Genomic DNA, 17,620 nt, shown 5'->3' on the forward strand with positions numbered 1-17,620 from the left:
GTCTTTTGTTGCGTCGTTTTAAAGATGTTTTCAAAACACGCAAGTCCATGACTGTGTTTTAAGATAAATGTTATGTATTATGGAATTTAAATGAAGTCTTCCGCATTCAATGTTTATGATACGTATATAGTAGCAACCTTAAATTAAGTAGAAAATTTTTGGTCGTTACAGATTCACACTCGCACATGTGGGTCGTGTGTAAAGAAGTACTACACATCAAATTTGTTAGAGATTGGACGTCACTCCTAGATGCGCTAGAGCTCGATCCCAAGAGCATGTTGCATGTGTTTGCATCAGCATGACCACAACAGTGGGTGACTTACTCAGTATTTTTTCGAAATACTCAGGCTGTGTGCCATATATCATTTTTCAGGTAAAGACAAGACGCCCATGTACGGACGACGACGACACCAGATATAGATACTGTGGCATGTGCATAGGGTAGTTGCATGTTTAAATTCTTAGTCTTAGGTCAGTACAAAACGCTTTTATTTCATTATTTAAATTATTTCATTTGTAATTGTTTTTGTTTTAATTTTAAATTCCAACGTTATGTTTTGAAACACGTAAGATCGACAATGTGTTCTAGTAGTTTGAAGTGTTCTGAATGTGTTTTAAATTTTCGTTTTTTATGATGAGTATCTAAGAGCTATATTCCACATTTAAGAGACAGGCATGAGACTTAGTAGCGACTCTGAGTATGTAGAAATTTAGGATCGTTACATAAAACATTAATTTGAGACTAAAGGAGAAGCTTGACCTTAATGGGAATGAGTGAATAAAAAATAAAATACGAGAAACACCAAACCGAATCAAATAAGTTAACAAATAGAAATTTGTCACCCATGCGGTGTTAGAAAGCCATGACAACCACAGTAAAATAAATATTTTCCCACTTGTCTAAAAATTATTTGTCACCCATTGTTGTGATAAAAATAATTTCTAGATTATCATCTATTACCCACTTGTTTTGAAGGGCTTCTATCAAATATTATTTTCCAACAGTAATTTCTTTTAAAAATATTTGATATCTTATTATCAAACATCACTTGGTCTATTTTGCAGGTCATTTGGCATTTTTATAATATTTTAAAAATAGACAAACTAATTGAAAATCCATCTCTCTCAAATCAATTCCTCAAAACTTAATAAAGTAAATGAAAAAGTTGGGTGTTTTGTATGGAGCAATTTATAAGGAATTTTTGTGTTAAAATATAACAAATTCCCAAACGTACAAACCCCTCAATATCTCTCCACCAATGGCTTCCAAGCTCTCTTCACCCATTGCCCTCCTCCTCCTGGTCAACCTCCTCTTCTTCACTATGGTCAGCTCCACCTATATCCCTTGCCCACCGCCGCCACCCAAGCCCCACAAGCCCACCCCTTCAAGGCAGCCACCATCACTCCTCATGTGCCCCAAGGACACCCTCAAGCTCGGCGTCTGCGCCGACTTGCTGGACGGTCTAGTGCATGTAGTGATCGGCTCACCACCAAAATCCCCATGCTGCACCCTAATCCAAGGCCTTGTTGACCTGGAAGCTGCTGTGTGCCTTTGCACTGCGGTGAAGGCCAGAGCCTTGGGTCTCCCGATTGACCTCTCAGTTTCCCTCAGCTTGCTTTTGAACTACTGTGGAAAGAAGGTTCCGCCTGGCTTCCAATGCCCTGCTTGAAACCAAATCCTTTCATTTCCCTTTCTAGTTTCTTCTTCAATTTTCCATTTCAATGTCGTGTTTAAATAATTAGTTTGCTCGTACGTCGTGTTATGATGGGTTTGGAAATCTTCTCGGAATTCTACCATCTTTTTATAGTTACATTACAATGCAATGTAACATAATGGTACGTAGTTTTTGCAAATAAACAACGTTGTTTGTCTGTTCTCTTGTGTCTTTTTACAAATTTGACGATACATATGTTTGAAACCTCAAATCTTGTTTCACCTGTGTTACTTGCATGAAATCATAATAAACCTTTAACTTTAAAATTTTCATGATGAAATATTAAAGAGAGTAATATTAACACTCAAGTTTTAAATGACAATGTTGACGAAAACGGTAGAGACCTCAATTTAATGAAAATATGGATGTCAGTGTAACAGCCCAATGTGGCTAGTAGATATTATCCGTTTTGACCCGTTAGCAGGGATTATCTAGTTTGGCCCATTACGTATCGCCGTCAGTCTCACTGTTTTAAGTCTCTCCTTTGTGGGCTAGAATTGAAGCCTCAAGAAAAATAGCCCAATAAATAGTTTATACTCGCAGTTGTGCTCCATACATTAAACCTATGATAATTAGCCAAGTTATCAAGTTTGAATAGTTCATGACACTATGGGGTTTCGCTTACTTTTAGACGTCGTTACAAATTAGCTTGATTAGAGGGTCCAAGCGAACGCCTGAAGGATTTTGTAATAGCCCAAAAATAAATAAAGAAATAAAAAAATAAAAAATAATTATAAAAAAATGGTTAAAAGAATAATAATAATAAATAAATAAACAAAATAAAACAACATTTCCCCACTTCTCTCCACTAACCTCTCATCCCTTCCCACAATTTATTAGTCCAGAAAGCAACCGTTACTGAAAATAATAATAATAATAATAATAGAAAAAAAGAGAGAGAATAGCTTTATTTACATGAAGATAGATTTGATAAATAAGGTATATATTAAATCTTCATTTTCTTTTATTTTATTGTTTTTTTAGAAATCACAGCCAATTATAGTTAGATCTTCGAATTGGTTTAGCTTTTGAGTTAGAAACTAGATGTGAATCATTTATATGAATTCTAGCAAATCACGTCCAATTAGTAATATTAGATTAAATTTATATCAGTAGCCAAATGAATAGATTAAAAATAGAATGACCAAGAAAATTTGTGAACCGTAAACACTGAGATAAGGAAGATTTGGAAACAAAGATCAATAGAAATTAATTTGGAATACATGGTAACTAGAGAAGATGAGGGAATTCAAAACCACAAACTAAATATAGAGGGAAAGGTAAATAGAGAGTAGTAAAGGAGTAAAGCCCAGAATAGCGTGTAATAATCTTCCACAGATTTGGTCCTTGTTTCAATACTTGAAGCTTATGGGCCATGTCCCGTTGAAAATATTGTGGAATAAAACGCTTCCTCATGGACTCTTTGAACTCGACCCATGAATCAATTGGTGCTTCAAGATTTCTTCTCCTACTTGACATCAATTTATCCCACCAAATTTGAGCATATTGTTTGAATTGAGCAATGCATAATAGTACCTTCTTTTCATCACTAAAATTATGACAGTTGAACACCGACTCCACCGTTTTCTCCCATTGAAGGTACTCCTCTGGATCGGTTTTTCCATAAAACTTGGGAAGTTTTAATTTGATGCTCCCCACGTTACGATTAATTCTATCATCATAAGGAACTCGTTGTTGTAAATTATGATACCTTCTTCCATGGTCTCTCCCTCGCATCAAGCCATGACCAACCACATGTGGATTATCCTCGTGGTGATCAGAATTGTCGCCCTCATATGTATCGGTTGAGGGCGTAGGTAGTGGAATCCTATGTCGAGCTTGATTTTGAATCTCCAATCTTCCTATTCGACCAGTCAACTCTTCTATTCCTCGAATTAGTCTTTTCATGGTTCGTTGTTGTGCTTCTCTCAATCGTGCATAGTAATGTCAGTATTGTTGTCTGGATTTTCGATGTTACAAAAGAAAGGTAAAAGAAAAAAAAGGACCTCACAAGCGCTCCCTCGCGTGTATTCACTTGTAAATGTAGTTCACTCGTGTTTAGCACTCAACACTCGAATCAATGTGTCACTCCCTTACAAACTCACCCTCACAATTGAGCACACACAAATCACACTCCAAAAAACAAATTGGGATGTGAGACAAGCTATGTTATAGAGCTAAGTGCAATTGAAAGTGAATAGACAATACACTCAACACATAAACAAGGGTATTGAAGGAGAAATCCGAATAACGACAAAGAAACGAATTAAAAAAAGAAAATGATTAAGAACTAATTTAGACGTGGTAACTTATGAGAGTTACATATAATAATCAAGAGGAAAAAAGAAAGACATTTAACATCAATAAGCTTTCTTTCTTTCAATGGTTTTTTTTTTCTTCTGATTCGCAAAATCTAATCAATTTACTAACAAGAAAATTGATTTAGAAGATCTTAAAGAAGAGTGAAGTGTTGATAAGATCCAGATCTGACACTTTAAATGTAACGACCCTAATATTTTACCAATTTAATCTAAGGTCATTACTATACCTTAAAATGCGGAATATACATTAAATGGGTCCTATTCATAAATGCTACTTGCACTCGCATTTTATTACCTCAGAGAAAATGATTACAAGGGAGAAAAAAAGAGAAGAACATTATTGAAATAAAGGAAAACTAACAAAACCCAAAATGAATGTTTTATTCTCGCTTATGGTTTATTATGCAAATACATTTCAACCTATACTAACCTATAGTAATGATGCAACCAAATTCAGCTTAGACTACGAAATCGAAAAAAACAAACAACTACCCTATGCATGTGCCACAGTCCCGGGGTATACGATGCCGCCGTCGTTGTCACATGGATGCCTTGCCCTTATCTGCAAAAGTAAAGTAGCACGAGGCTTGAGTATTTCTAGAATACTTAGTAAGTGACCCCCTATCGGGGTTATGCGACAAACACATGCAATGAAATGATGGAACCTATCTTTCGTTTCGTTTTCCCTACGGTGTAATCCTAACAGGTAATCGTGGACGTGTACCATATACTCTACACGCAGCCCATACGTGCGAGTATGGGCTTACCAGCTAGTTCGCACACCGCTGGGCCACTGTCCCTAGCCGGTGGGCATACTCTTTGAGCCCCTTATACCGGGACCCGTTAAAACTAGAATCGTCACGGCAGCGCTATGTAAGGCATAACGATCGTTGTCCTGCCATTGGATGTACGCGTCCGTACCTCTGTGATGGGATAGGGGTATTCCCCAAATGCATGAACACACAATATGCATGAGGTCCCACTAGTCCTACAGTTATCATTAATGAACATAACCCTGTGTCACGTTTTCATACTTACATGTCATTCTCATTCTCATTTCCTTACATATCATACATATTCCTAGCGGGGTTATGTTTCATGCAATTTACCGTATTTCATGTCATACAACTCATACAGTTACATTTAAATATTCATACAAACAAGCCATAATCGTACAAGGGCCACACATCGTCACATGCATAACATATCACATCAACTAAGCAGCATACATAACATACATTCACGTTCACATGATTTCGTACTTAAGCACATTAAGCTAGCATACAATTTAATGACACGTGCATATCCACGGGCACGTGCCAACATACAGTAATTAACGCGTAACCTACGATGGGTGAGCCACTTACTTAGTAGGCCTTAGCCAAAGTACTGCCTAGAATATAACATAAGCTCCTAGCTCCTCGTGGACGTTCTACGCTTCTATTGGTGGTTGGTTCCTATTGGTTCATTAGTCACTTTCGTTAGTATTTCACAAATAATAATAAATTCCCAATTGGAATTTGTGAAATACAACCTTAAAATGTTCCATTTTACCTTAAACAGGGCCGAAACCAGGTCCTGGAGGGTCGAAACGGTGTCAAACGGGCTGGAAATAGGTTTCCCGAGTCGAATAAGCCACTAGAGCCGGGGAGCCGACGCCGATGGAATTGGAAACCGAGTTCCAACAACTATTCGTGTCGATTAAGCCGACGAAGCCGAGAGGAGCCGCGCTGCAGACGTGCCACATGGCAAAATCAGAGAGTGATGCGTGTGCAGGAGTCTCGGGTCTAGGCACGGGTTTACGGATCGCTCGCAGGACTCAGGCCGAACGCGGTGATGGGCTGGTTCACGGGTGAAGGGTCAGGGTGTTTGGGCTGCGGGAATCGTCAGTTCTGGGCCGACCGAAGGAATGGGGTTCGGTTCAGGTTGCCGAATCCGGCTCTCGGGTCAGACTTCGTCCTCTTCGCCAGACTGCCAGCGCGATTTTCCGGCAACCTCTCTCTCTCCTCGACAACGTCGTCTCGACGTCCTTTTTCCCTCTTTTTTCCTATGTTCCCCAGATTATTCTTCACCCTAACCCCGTTTTTGGTACAGATTTCGTTGGTAAGGACCTCACACTCCCAGATCTGGAGAAGCTCGAAAGTCCGTCGTTCCGTCTTCCTTGCCGACGGTGTTCAACGTAAGGGACTTGTCTAAAACCTACTCCTGAGGTGTGTAAAGGGTTCTGAGGTTACTTTTGTGATGTAAAATGGGGGTTTTGAAGTTGATTCGTATGGCGAAGTTATTAACGTATGAAAAATTAGAGTATCTTTGTTTAAGACCTACCTTGATCTACACAAATGTGAGGATTGTTGAGCTATTCTTGATATATTTATATTTTAAGTCTCTCCTTGGTTAGCTAGAGTTGAAGCCTCAAGAAAAACAGACCAATAAATAGTTTATACTCGCAGTTGTGCTCCATACATTAAACCTATGATAATTAGCCAAGCTATCAAGTTTGAATAGTATATGACACTATGGGGTTCCGCTGACTTTCAGACGTCGTTACAAATTAGCTTGATTAGAGGATCCAAGCAAGCGCTCGAAGGATTTTGTAATAGCCCAAAAATAAATAAAGAAATTAACAAATAAAAACTAATTATAAAAAAAATGGTTAAAATAATAATAATAAAAAATAAATAAACAAAATAAAACACATTTCCCCACTTCTCTCCACTAACCTCTCATCCCTTCCCACAATTATAATTCCTTAACCCATCCTTAAGCCAGAAAGCAACAGTTACTCCAAAAAAAAAAATAGAAAAATAATAATAGTCAGATTTACTTGACAAAAAAAAAAGAGAGAATAGCCTTTACCCAGTTGTGATTCACGGGGAGTTTTACGTGATGATAGATCTGATCAATAAGGTATATATAAAATCTTCATTTTCTTTTATCCTATTGTTTTTTTAGAAATCACAACCAATTATAGTTAGATCTTCGAATTCTTACAATGGTTTAGCTTTGAGTTAGAAACTAAATGTCAATCATTTATATGAATTCTAGCAAATTAAATCACATTTGTTACAACGACTTAAGCTAGCCTGGTAAGTGACCTTACTATCGGCATGGTTATATTTGTTGTTTACACGTTCCCCATGGTTCTGAACGTGTCATATATATTGATATGTGTGAATTGTCTGTGGATCGATATGCTTCTTATTTGTTATGTATATGTTATAACATGTGAATTGTTTGATAATAATTACGGTACGATGTGTTCAATGATAAGCGTGAGATAGGATACGAGAGGATGCACAAAACGAAATGTAACGATAGGAGTAAAATACATTCATGAAACGTTAAGGTTAGGTTACATACCGGAGTGATATGGATAAGAGAGATTGATGAAAGAATACGGTTAGGTTACGGGTAGAAAGGGATAGGTTGTGATAGATTAATAGAACGATAGAATTAGGATTGATAGAACGATAGCGTTAGAATTGATAGAACGATAGCGTTAGGTTACGTTCTTGTGATGATATGACTAAGGTACGTTCACGTAATGATATGTCTGTGATAGGTATAAGAACGTTAAGGCTATGATAAGTTAGAAAACAATATGAGTTATGGAAAGGGCGTAAAGGTAGTTTACGTCACTTCAGAATTTGGAGATGTCGAGCACATGTGTTGTTGCAAAACCCCAAGAAATTAGAACGTCGTTCAAAATTATGTATATTCGTAGGATACCCCAAAGAGATGAAAGGTGGTTTGTTTTATGACCCTTAAGAAAATAGAGTGTTTGTATCAACAAATGCTACACTCTTAGAGGAAGACCACGTAAGAAATCATCAACCTCGCAGCAAACTAGTATTAAGTGAGATTTCTAAAGAAGCAATTGATAAAACAACAAGAGTTGTTGATTAAGCTGGTCCTTCAACAAGAGTTGTTGATCGAGATGACACTTCTGGTCAATCACATCCTTCTCAAGAGTTGAGAATGCCTCGACGTAGTGGGAGGGTTATAACTCAACCCGATCGTTACTTGGGTTTGGCAGAATCTCAATTCATCATACCTGATGATGGCGTTGAGGAACCATTGACCTATAAACAGGCAATGAATGATGAAGATAGAGATCAGTGGATTAAAGCCATGAATCTTGAAATGGAGTCAATGTACTTCAATTCAGTCTGGAAACTTGTAGATCAACCAGATGGGGTAAAACCTATTGGTTGAAATAGATCTATAAGAGAAAACGAGACCAAACCGGTAAGGTACAAACCTTTAAAGCTCGACTAGTAACAAAGGGTTATAACCAAAGAGAGGGGGTGGACTATGAAGAACCCTTCTCTCTTGTTGCTATGCTTAAATCGATTAGAATACTCTTGTCTATTGCCACATTTTATGATTATGAAATTTGGCAAATGGATGTTAAGACAGCCTTTTTAAACGGCAATCTTGAAGAGAGTATCTATATGGCTCAACCAGAGGGGTTCATTGAACAGGATCACGAGTAATGGGTTTTCAAGCTTAAAAGATCCTTTTATGGGTTGAAGCAAGCATCTCGATCCTGGAATATAAAGTTTGATACTGCGATCAAATCTTATGGCTTTAAACAGAATGTTGACGAACCTTGTGTTTATAAAAGGATAGTCAACGCTACAGTAGCTTACCTGGTATTGTACGTTGACGATATCTTACTCATTGGAAATGATGTGGGATTTCTGACTGACATTACGCATTGGCTAGAGACACAATTCCAAATGAAAGATTTGGGAGAGGCTCTGTTTTTTCTTGGAATCCAAATTGTTCGGAATCACAAGAACAAAACACTAGCATTGTCTCATGCATCGTACATCGACAAAATGTTGATTCGATATAAGATGCAAGACTCCAAGAAAAGATTATTACCTTTCAGGCATGGAGTTCATTTGTCGAAGAAACAAAGTCCTAAGACACCTCAAGAAATTGAGGATCTGAGACACATTCCCTATGAATCAGCAGTCGGTAGTCTGATATATGCCATGCTATGTACCCGACCCGACATATGCTATGCTGTGGGAATTGTCAGCAGATATCAGTCTAAACCGAGACGTGCTCATTGGACTGCCGTTAAGAATATCCTCAAGTATCTTAGGAGAACGAGGGACTATATGCTAATGTACGGTGCTAAGGATCTGATCCTTATAGGGTACACTGACTCAGATTTTCAGATTTTCAAACTACGGTGCTAAATATCTTAATCAAATATGTGTCGGAATTGATTGGGATTGGCATATGAATTAATATTAAATATTAATTAAATAGTTTAATTAATCATATAATATGACTTTAATTTGAAATTAATTATTCAAATTAATTGTTGAATTAAAATGAAGAAAGTCAACATGTTGACTTCATTTAATGGAAAAATCCATGTTTAGTGGAATTTTGAGGTGTCAAAATTTGGTTTAACAAAACTTGCATGCTTGCCACATAATCCCAAACATTTGAGTGGAATTTTGAGAGTCAAAATTTGGTGATCTCAAAATTGCATGAACATGCAAACATAACTCTATAAATAGAGTGCTCATGGTACATGGAAGGTCTTCGTTGGTGAAAAACCTTGAGACAAACACTCTCTTCGTATATACAAAATCTGATACGATATCAACCCAAGGGAAAATATGGAACGGATTACCTTGATGATCAAGTTCAAGAGTAAAGAAAACTCGTTTCTAAACTCGTGATTCGAATCACTCCACAAGAGGTTTGATCAATACCACTTGAATGACTCTACATGCAAGTTCTAAACACAAGAATTTGCAAAGAAAGTTTAGCTCTTAACAAAGCTAAAATAGAAATTCTATTCTTAATTCCAAAATCTGATGTCTAATCAAAGAAAAGAAGGCTTTATATAGCCTTTACAACCTTAACCTATGTCATACATAACTCCCAAATTAAATGGGCTAGTAATGAGAAATACCCATAACCTCCATATTTAAATGGCTAGTTAATGGTGAAATATAGTAACCTATGTGGGTTACAATATAACCTTAACTCCTATATTTAAAACTAGTTTAAATATGACAAACAAATAGTTAAACTATAATTAAATAATGCAAATAATAAAATGTGCTTATTAGTCATCCTTGGACTATTTGATAAATTCAGCGGAGTTCATTAAATGCAACTTAAAGTGCATTTAATTCATCTCTTTCTTGAACCTCAACTTTGCACAACATATAAGGGAGGTCTCCAGCGTCTTCTAGAATTTCCTTTGATGAGCTCACCATAGTTTGAATATAACTGTATAAAGTTTGTTGTAGCTTCTTGGCTCTCGTCCTTGTAATTGGACCTTGAGGTATGGAAATTCCTTGGTCGTGGTTCATATCAAAATCCCTCCCAAGTTTAGTCACTCACCTGATTCCACAATCCCGTTCTAAGGCCGGAGGATAGTGGAGAAGACACTAGTGGTGGTTCGAAACCAGTTCGTGAGTAAAAAGGAATTTGAACTACAAACGGTTAGTATTCAAACTCATTAAGTTTTAATACTTATGAACGTGCTAGTTATTTACTATAATTGATGTTCTAAAAGTGCCTCAGATTCAAATTGCTTCCGCATGTGTTATATTAACACCATCAATATTATGATAAAAGCATAGAACGTTATGTTAGGTCTCTTAAATTGTGTGTATACAGCATGATATGAATGACATGAAATTATGATAAATGACATGAAGTATAACCACGTAACTGAAGAATGAGAAACGATATGATATGAATGATGAACGATATCTAAAACGATATGAAAAATGACAGGATATGTACATAATGCTAGCGGAGTTGTATTAAAGGATAATGAAAATGGAAAAGTTTTGGGACCTCATGTATTATGTGTGCTCATGCATTTGGGGGGATACCCCTATCCCATCACGAGGGTACGGACGCGTACATCCAATGGTAGGACAACGATCATTATGCTTTGCATAGCGCTGCCATGACGTTTACTAGTTCTAGTGGGTGTCTGGCCTAAGGGGCTCTTAGAGTATGTCCACCGGATAAGGAAAGTGGCCCAGTGGTGTGCGAACTAGCTGGTGAGTCGATACTCGCACGTATGAGCTGTGTGTAGAGTATATGGTACATGTCCAAAATATCCGTTAGGACAACACCGTATAAAAAACGAAACGAAACGAAACGAAAGATAAGTCCTATCATTTCTTTGCATGTGATTGTTGCATTTAACCCCAATAGTGGGGTCACTTACCAAATATTTCTTTAAATACTCAAGCAAAGTGCTACTACATTTTTCAGGTTAAGGCAAGACATTCTTGTCTGGCTGACGACGGCATCGCAACTCGAGACCATGGCAGATGCATAGAATAGTGGTATTTATTTTCTTAGACTTAGGCTAGAATAAAATGTTTTAAACTTAAACGCATATTTATTTTATTTCGTGTCTTTTTTTCCGTCGTTTTAAAGATGTTTTCGAAACACGCAAGTCCATGGCTGTGTTTTAAGATAAAGGTTATGTTTTATGGAATTTAAATGAAATCTTCCGCATTCAATGTTTATGGTACGTATACAGTAGCAACCTTAAATTAAGTAGAAAATTTTGGGTCGTTACAGATTCACACTTGCACGTGTGGGTTGTGTGTAAAGAAGTACTATACATCCAATTTGTTCGAGATTGGAGGTCACTTCTAGATGCGCTAGAGCTCGATCCCAAGAGCATGGTTCATGTGTTTGCATCAGCATGACCCCAACAGTGGGTGACTTACTGAGTATTTTTGGAAATACTCAGGCTGTGTGCCACATATCATTTTTCAGGTAAAGACAAGACGCCCATGTACGGAAGACGACGACACCAGATATAGATACTGTGGCACGTGCATAGGGTAGTTGCATGTTTAAATTCTTAGTCTTAGGTCAGTACAAAACGCTTTTATTTCATTATTTAAATTATTTCATTTGTAATTGTTTTTGTTTTATTTTTAAATTCCAAAGTTATGTTTTGAAACACGTAAGATCGACAATGTGTTCTAGTAGTTTGAAGTGTTCTGAATGTGTTTTAAATTTTCTGTTATTTATGATGAGTATCTAATAGCTATATTCCGCATTTAAGAGACAAGCATGTGACTTAGTAGCGACTCTGAGTATGTAGAAATTTAGGATCGTTACATAAAACATTAACTTGAGACTAAAGGAGAAGCTAAACCTTAATGGGAATGAGTGAATAAAAAAGAAAATACGAGAAACACACAACCGAATCAAATAAGTTAACAAATCAAAATTTGTTACCCATGCAGTGTTAGAAAGCCATGACAAAGGGATGATCTTAGAGTCAAGGTCGAGGTCTAAGCCATCGAGGCTAGAAATAAGTCACTTAGGTTGAGGCCACCTTGGTCGAGTTGAGAAAATCTTAATGAATAGCTTTACTGAGTAGTCAAACACCTTCATCCAAGTATATGATGAATCTCTCTACCTTCTTTGTTTTAATACAGACCAATAGGACTGAAAAACATCTACGTTTGTTGCCACCATATTTGTGCATCATCCTAAAACATGAACGATGCACAAGATACCTTATGGTAATCTAAACTCTTTAGTAGATGAAATATCATCATCAATGATAGCCATAACTCTACCATGGTTAGGTCCTTAGAGGTCCTATTGATGATACGAAGCTTGTTTGTCTTACAATTTCATAAGTATTTCATCTCTTGTATCATCTTAGGGTTGTTGGTTATCATAGTCTCTATTATTTCACGAAAGGTCTCCCACATTAGGGTAGTCGTAGTGGGGACCGACACTACTAGAGGCAACTATGGTGCCACTTGTGGTACTCTAGGTAGTGACAAGGCTAGGCCTATATGACTTATCGAAGCTTCACGAGTCAGACTCAGATCCCTACCTCATCCTCTGGCAAGTGAACATTCTTTTCCACTTTTTTTAGGTGGCACAATATGTTATCTAATATATAAGTAGCTAAATCTATGATTCCTAACATTAAATCTTTGGTGATACATAACATCCATAGCGACCCTAATTTTCCTAATCAAATATAGATACCACTGCATGCATGACATGACTAATAAGTGTGGAAAAGTCTATAAAAATATTTCATAAACGATGTCGTGGACTTAAACGTTCATAATAAATTTATTAAAAACAATATTGTAATGACAATATAGCAGAAAATAGCTAAGTGAATTTAAATGAGATAAAAAAAAATAACGTGATATCGTGATCTAATAAAGGGCTATTAAAACAAACATGAATGCAACTACCCTAGCTTCGATCTCATGGCCTTCACCAGATGCCATCATCTATACACGAGTGCCTTACTTTTACCTAAAAAGGAAGAGTAACATGTGACTTCGTATTTTAAGAAATAATTCATAAGTAACCCCACTATGGAAGTAAAAAAAATGCAATCAATGGCAATATGGTGGGACCTATCATTTCATAAAACAATCATGACATGGTTTAAACTCAGTCCGGGCAGGGTTGAATGTGTAGTACTTTCATACATACGGCCTACGCACGTGCACATAGTCTAACAAGACAGACTCATATGTATCGGTTGAGGGCGTAGGTAGTGGAATCCTCTGTCGAGCTTGATTTTGAATCTCCAATCTTCCTATTCGATCAGTCAACTCTTCTATTCCTCGAATTAGACTTTCCATGGTTCGTTGTTGTTCTTCTCTCAATCGTGCATTAGTAATGTCAGTATTGTCGTCTGGATTTTCCATGCTACAAAAGAAAGGTAAAAGAAAAGAAAAGAAAAGACCTCACAAGCGCTTCCTCACGTGTATACACTTGTAAATGTAGTTCACTCGTGTTTAGCACTCAACACTCGAATCAATGTGTCACTCCCTTACAAACTCACCCTCACAATTGAGCACACATAAATCACACTCCAAAAAACAAATTGGGATGTGAGACAAGCTATGTTATAGAGCTAAGTGCAATTGAAAGTGAATAGACAATACACTCAACACATAAACAAGGGTATTGAAGGAGAAATCCGAATAACGACAAAGAAACGAATTAAAAAAAGAAAATGATTAAGGACTAATTTAGACGTAGTAACTTATGAGAGTTACATATAATAATCAAGAGGAAAAAAGAAAGACATTTAACATAATAAGCTTTCTTTCTTTCCATCGTTTTTTTTTGCTTCTGATCCGCAAAATCTAATCAATTTACCAACAAGAAAATTGATTTAGAAGATCTTAAAGAAGAGTGAAGTGTTGATAAGATCCCGTTCTAACACTTTAAAAAACATAGGAAATGTTTTTTTTTTGTTATATATTTTTGTGATAGAATATGAACATTCTACCCAAACTGAGAAAAAACAATTATAAGAGAATTAAAAGAGATAAGCGCAATGAAACATATATCCGATCTTGAGCCTAAAGCTTTGATACCAAAATGATATGGATAAGGAATCAATACAAGGAGAATAAGATTCAGATTACCTTGATGATCAAGATCAAGAGTAAAGAAAACTCATTTCTAAACTCGTGATTCGAATCACTCCACAAGAGGTTTGATCAATACCACTTGAATGACTCTACATGCCAGTTCTAAACCAAGAATTTGCAAAGAAAGTTTAGCTCTCAACCAAGCTTAAATAGAAATTTTATTCTTAATTCCAAAATCTGATGTCTAATCAAAGAAAAGGAGGCTTTATATAGCCCTTACAACCTTAACCTATGTGATACATAACTCCCAAATTAAATGGGCTAGTAATTGAAAAATACTATAACCTCCGTATTAAAATGGCTAGTTAATGGTAGAATATAGTAACCTATGTGGGTTACAATATAACCTTAACTTCTATATTTAAAACTAGCTTAAATATGACAAACAAATAGTTAAACTATAATTAAATAATGCAATTAATAAAATGTGCTTATTGACTCATCCTTGGACTAGTTTCATAAATTCAGCAGAGTTCATTAAATGCAACTTAAAGTGCATTTAATTCATCTCTTTTTTGAAGCAACTCTGCACAACATATAAGGGAGGTCTCCTGCGTCTTCTAGAATTTTCTTTGATGAGCTCACCATAGCTTGAATATAATTGTTTAAGGTTTGTTGTAGCTTCTTAGCTCCCGTCCTTGTAATTGGACCTTGAGGTATGGAAATTCCTTGGTTGTGGTTCATATCAATTTTCTTAGACTTAGGCTAGAATAGAATGTTTTAAACTTAAACGCATATTTATTTTATTTCGTGTCTTTTGTTGCGTCGTTTTAAAGATGTTTTTAAAACACGCAAGTCCATGGCTGTGTTTTAAGATAAAGGTTATGTTTTATGGAATTTAAATGAAATCTTCTGTATTCAATGTTTATGGTACGTATACAGTAGCAACCTTAAATTAAGTAGAAAATTTTGGGTCGTTACAGATTCACACTCGCACGTGTGGGTCGTGTGTGGGTCGTGTGTAAAGAAGTACGACACATCCAATTTGTTTGAGATTGGAGTTCACTCTTAGATGCGCTAGAGCTCAATCCCAAGAGCATGTTGCATGTGTTTGCATCAGCATGACCCTTACAGTGGGTGACTTACTGAGTATTTTTCGAAATACTCAAGCCGTGTGCCACATATCATTTTTCAGGTAGAGACAAGACGCCCATGTACGGACGACGACGACATCGGAAATAGATACTATGACACGTGCATAGGGTAGTTGCATGTTTAAATTCTTAGTCTTAGGTCAGTATAGAACGCTTTTATTTCATTTGTAATTGTTTTTGTTTTAATTTTAATTTCCAACGTTATGTTTTGAAACACGTAAGACCGACAATGTGTTCTAGTAGCTTGAAGTTTTCTGAATGTGTTTTAAATTTTCCGACATTTATGATGAGTATCTAAGAGCTATATTCCACATTTAAGAGACAAGCATGAGACTTAATAGCGACTTTGAGTATGTAGAAATTTAGGATCGTTACATAAAACATTAACTTGAGACTAAAGGAGAAGCTAAACCTTAATGGGAATGAGTGAATAAAAAATAAAATACAAGAAACACCAAACCGAATCAAATAAGTTAACAAATCAAAATTTGTTACCCATGTAGTGTTAGAAAGCCATGACAACCACAGTAAAATAATTATTTTCTCACTTGTCTAAAAATAATTTGTTACCCATTGTTGTGATAAAAATAATTTCTAGATTATCATCTATTACCCACTTGTCTTGAAGGGCTTCTATCATACATACCACAGTAATTTCTTTTAAAAATATTTGATATCTTATTATCAAACATCCCTTGGTCTATTTAGCAGGCCATTTGACATTTTTTATAATATTTTAGAAATAAACAAACTAATTGAAAACTCATCTCTCTTAAATCAATTCCTCAAAACTTAATAAAGTTGGGTGTTTTGTATCCAGCAATTTATAAGGAATTTTTTTTTGTTAAAATACAACAAATTCCCAAACCCCATCTATAAAAACCCTAACCCTTCTCATAATTCTTCACAAGCCATCGCACAAACCTACAAACCCTTCAATATCTCTCCACCAATGGCTTCCAAGCTCTCTTCACCCATTGCCCTCCTCCTCCTGGTCAACCTCCTCTTCTTCACCATGGTCAGCTCCACGTATGTCCCTTGCCCATCGCCGCCACCCAAGCCCCACAAGCCCACCCCTTCAAGGCAGCCACCATCACTCCTCAAGTGCCCCAAGGACACCCTCAAGCTCGGCGTCTGCGCCGACTTGCTGGACGGTCTAGTGCACGTAGTGATCGGCTCACCACCAAAATCCCCATGTTGCACCCTAATCCAAGGCCTTGTTGACCTAGACGCTGCTGTGTGCCTTTGCACTGCGGTGAAGGCCAGAGCCTTGGGTCTCCAGATTGACCTCTCAGTTTCCCTCAACTTGCTTTTGAACTACTGTGGAAAGAAGGTTCCGTCTGGCTTCCAATGCCCTGCTTGAAACCAAATCCTTTCATTTCCCTTTCTGGTTTCTTTTTCAATTTTCCATTTCAATGTCGTGTTTAAATTATTAGTTTGGTCGTAGGTCGTGTTATGATGGGTTTGGAAATCTTCTCAGAATTCCACCATCCTTTTATAGTTTCATTACAATGCAATGTAACATAATGGTACGTAGTTTTAGCAAATAAACAACGTTGTTTGTCTGTTCTCTTGTGTCTTATTACAAATTTGACGATGCATATGTTTGAAACCTCAAATCTTGTTTCACCTATGTTACTTGCATGAAATCATAATAAACCTTTAACTTTAAAATTTTCATGACGAAATATTAAAGAGAGTAATATTAACAATAAGTTGTAAATGACAATGTTGACGAAAAATGTAGAGACCTCAATTTAATGAAAATATGGATGTCAGTGTAACAGCCCAAGTACGCGGCTAGTAGATATTATCCGTTTTGACTCGTTATGTATCGCCGTCAGCCTTACAGTTTTAAAACATGTTTGTTAGGGAGAGGTTTTCACATTTCTATAAAGAATGCTTCGTTCTCCTCTCCAACTGACGTGGGATCTCACAATCCACCCTCTTGGGGGCCAGCGTCTTTGTTGGCACACCACTCGGTGTCTGGCTCTAATAACATTTGTAATAGCCTAAGCTCTCGTTAGTAGGGATTATCTAGT

The 17,620-nt window shown here is 36.7% G+C and overlaps 2 protein-coding genes across 2 annotated transcripts; both read left to right on the forward strand.

Annotated features, from left to right (window-relative positions):
* Positions 1 to 1,259: 1,259 nt before the first annotated feature.
* LOC111450230 (14 kDa proline-rich protein DC2.15-like) lies at positions 1,260 to 1,685 on the forward strand. Its single transcript, XM_023090248.1, has one exon. It carries the CDS (start codon positions 1,260 to 1,262, stop codon positions 1,668 to 1,670), a length of 411 nt encoding a protein of 136 aa, XP_022946016.1. The 3' UTR covers positions 1,671 to 1,685.
* A 14,759-nt stretch (positions 1,686 to 16,444) lies between these two features.
* Positions 16,445 to 17,112, forward strand: LOC111448592 (14 kDa proline-rich protein DC2.15-like). Its single transcript, XM_023088276.1, has one exon. It carries the CDS (start codon positions 16,531 to 16,533, stop codon positions 16,939 to 16,941), a length of 411 nt encoding a protein of 136 aa, XP_022944044.1. The 5' UTR covers positions 16,445 to 16,530; the 3' UTR covers positions 16,942 to 17,112.
* The last annotated feature ends 508 nt before the right edge of the window (positions 17,113 to 17,620 follow it).

Source organism: Cucurbita moschata, unplaced genomic scaffold, assembly GCF_002738365.1.
Source record: "Cucurbita moschata cultivar Rifu unplaced genomic scaffold, Cmos_1.0 Cmo_Scf00001, whole genome shotgun sequence".
Lineage (NCBI taxonomy): Eukaryota > Viridiplantae > Streptophyta > Magnoliopsida > Cucurbitales > Cucurbitaceae > Cucurbita > Cucurbita moschata.

Excerpts from the sequence above, each read along its gene's own strand:
- LOC111448592 (XM_023088276.1), top strand. The coding sequence starts at position 16,531 with ATGGCTTCCAAGCTCTCTTCACCCATTGCCCTCCTCCTCCTGGTCAAC.
- LOC111450230 (XM_023090248.1), top strand. The coding sequence starts at position 1,260 with ATGGCTTCCAAGCTCTCTTCACCCATTGCCCTCCTCCTCCTGGTCAAC.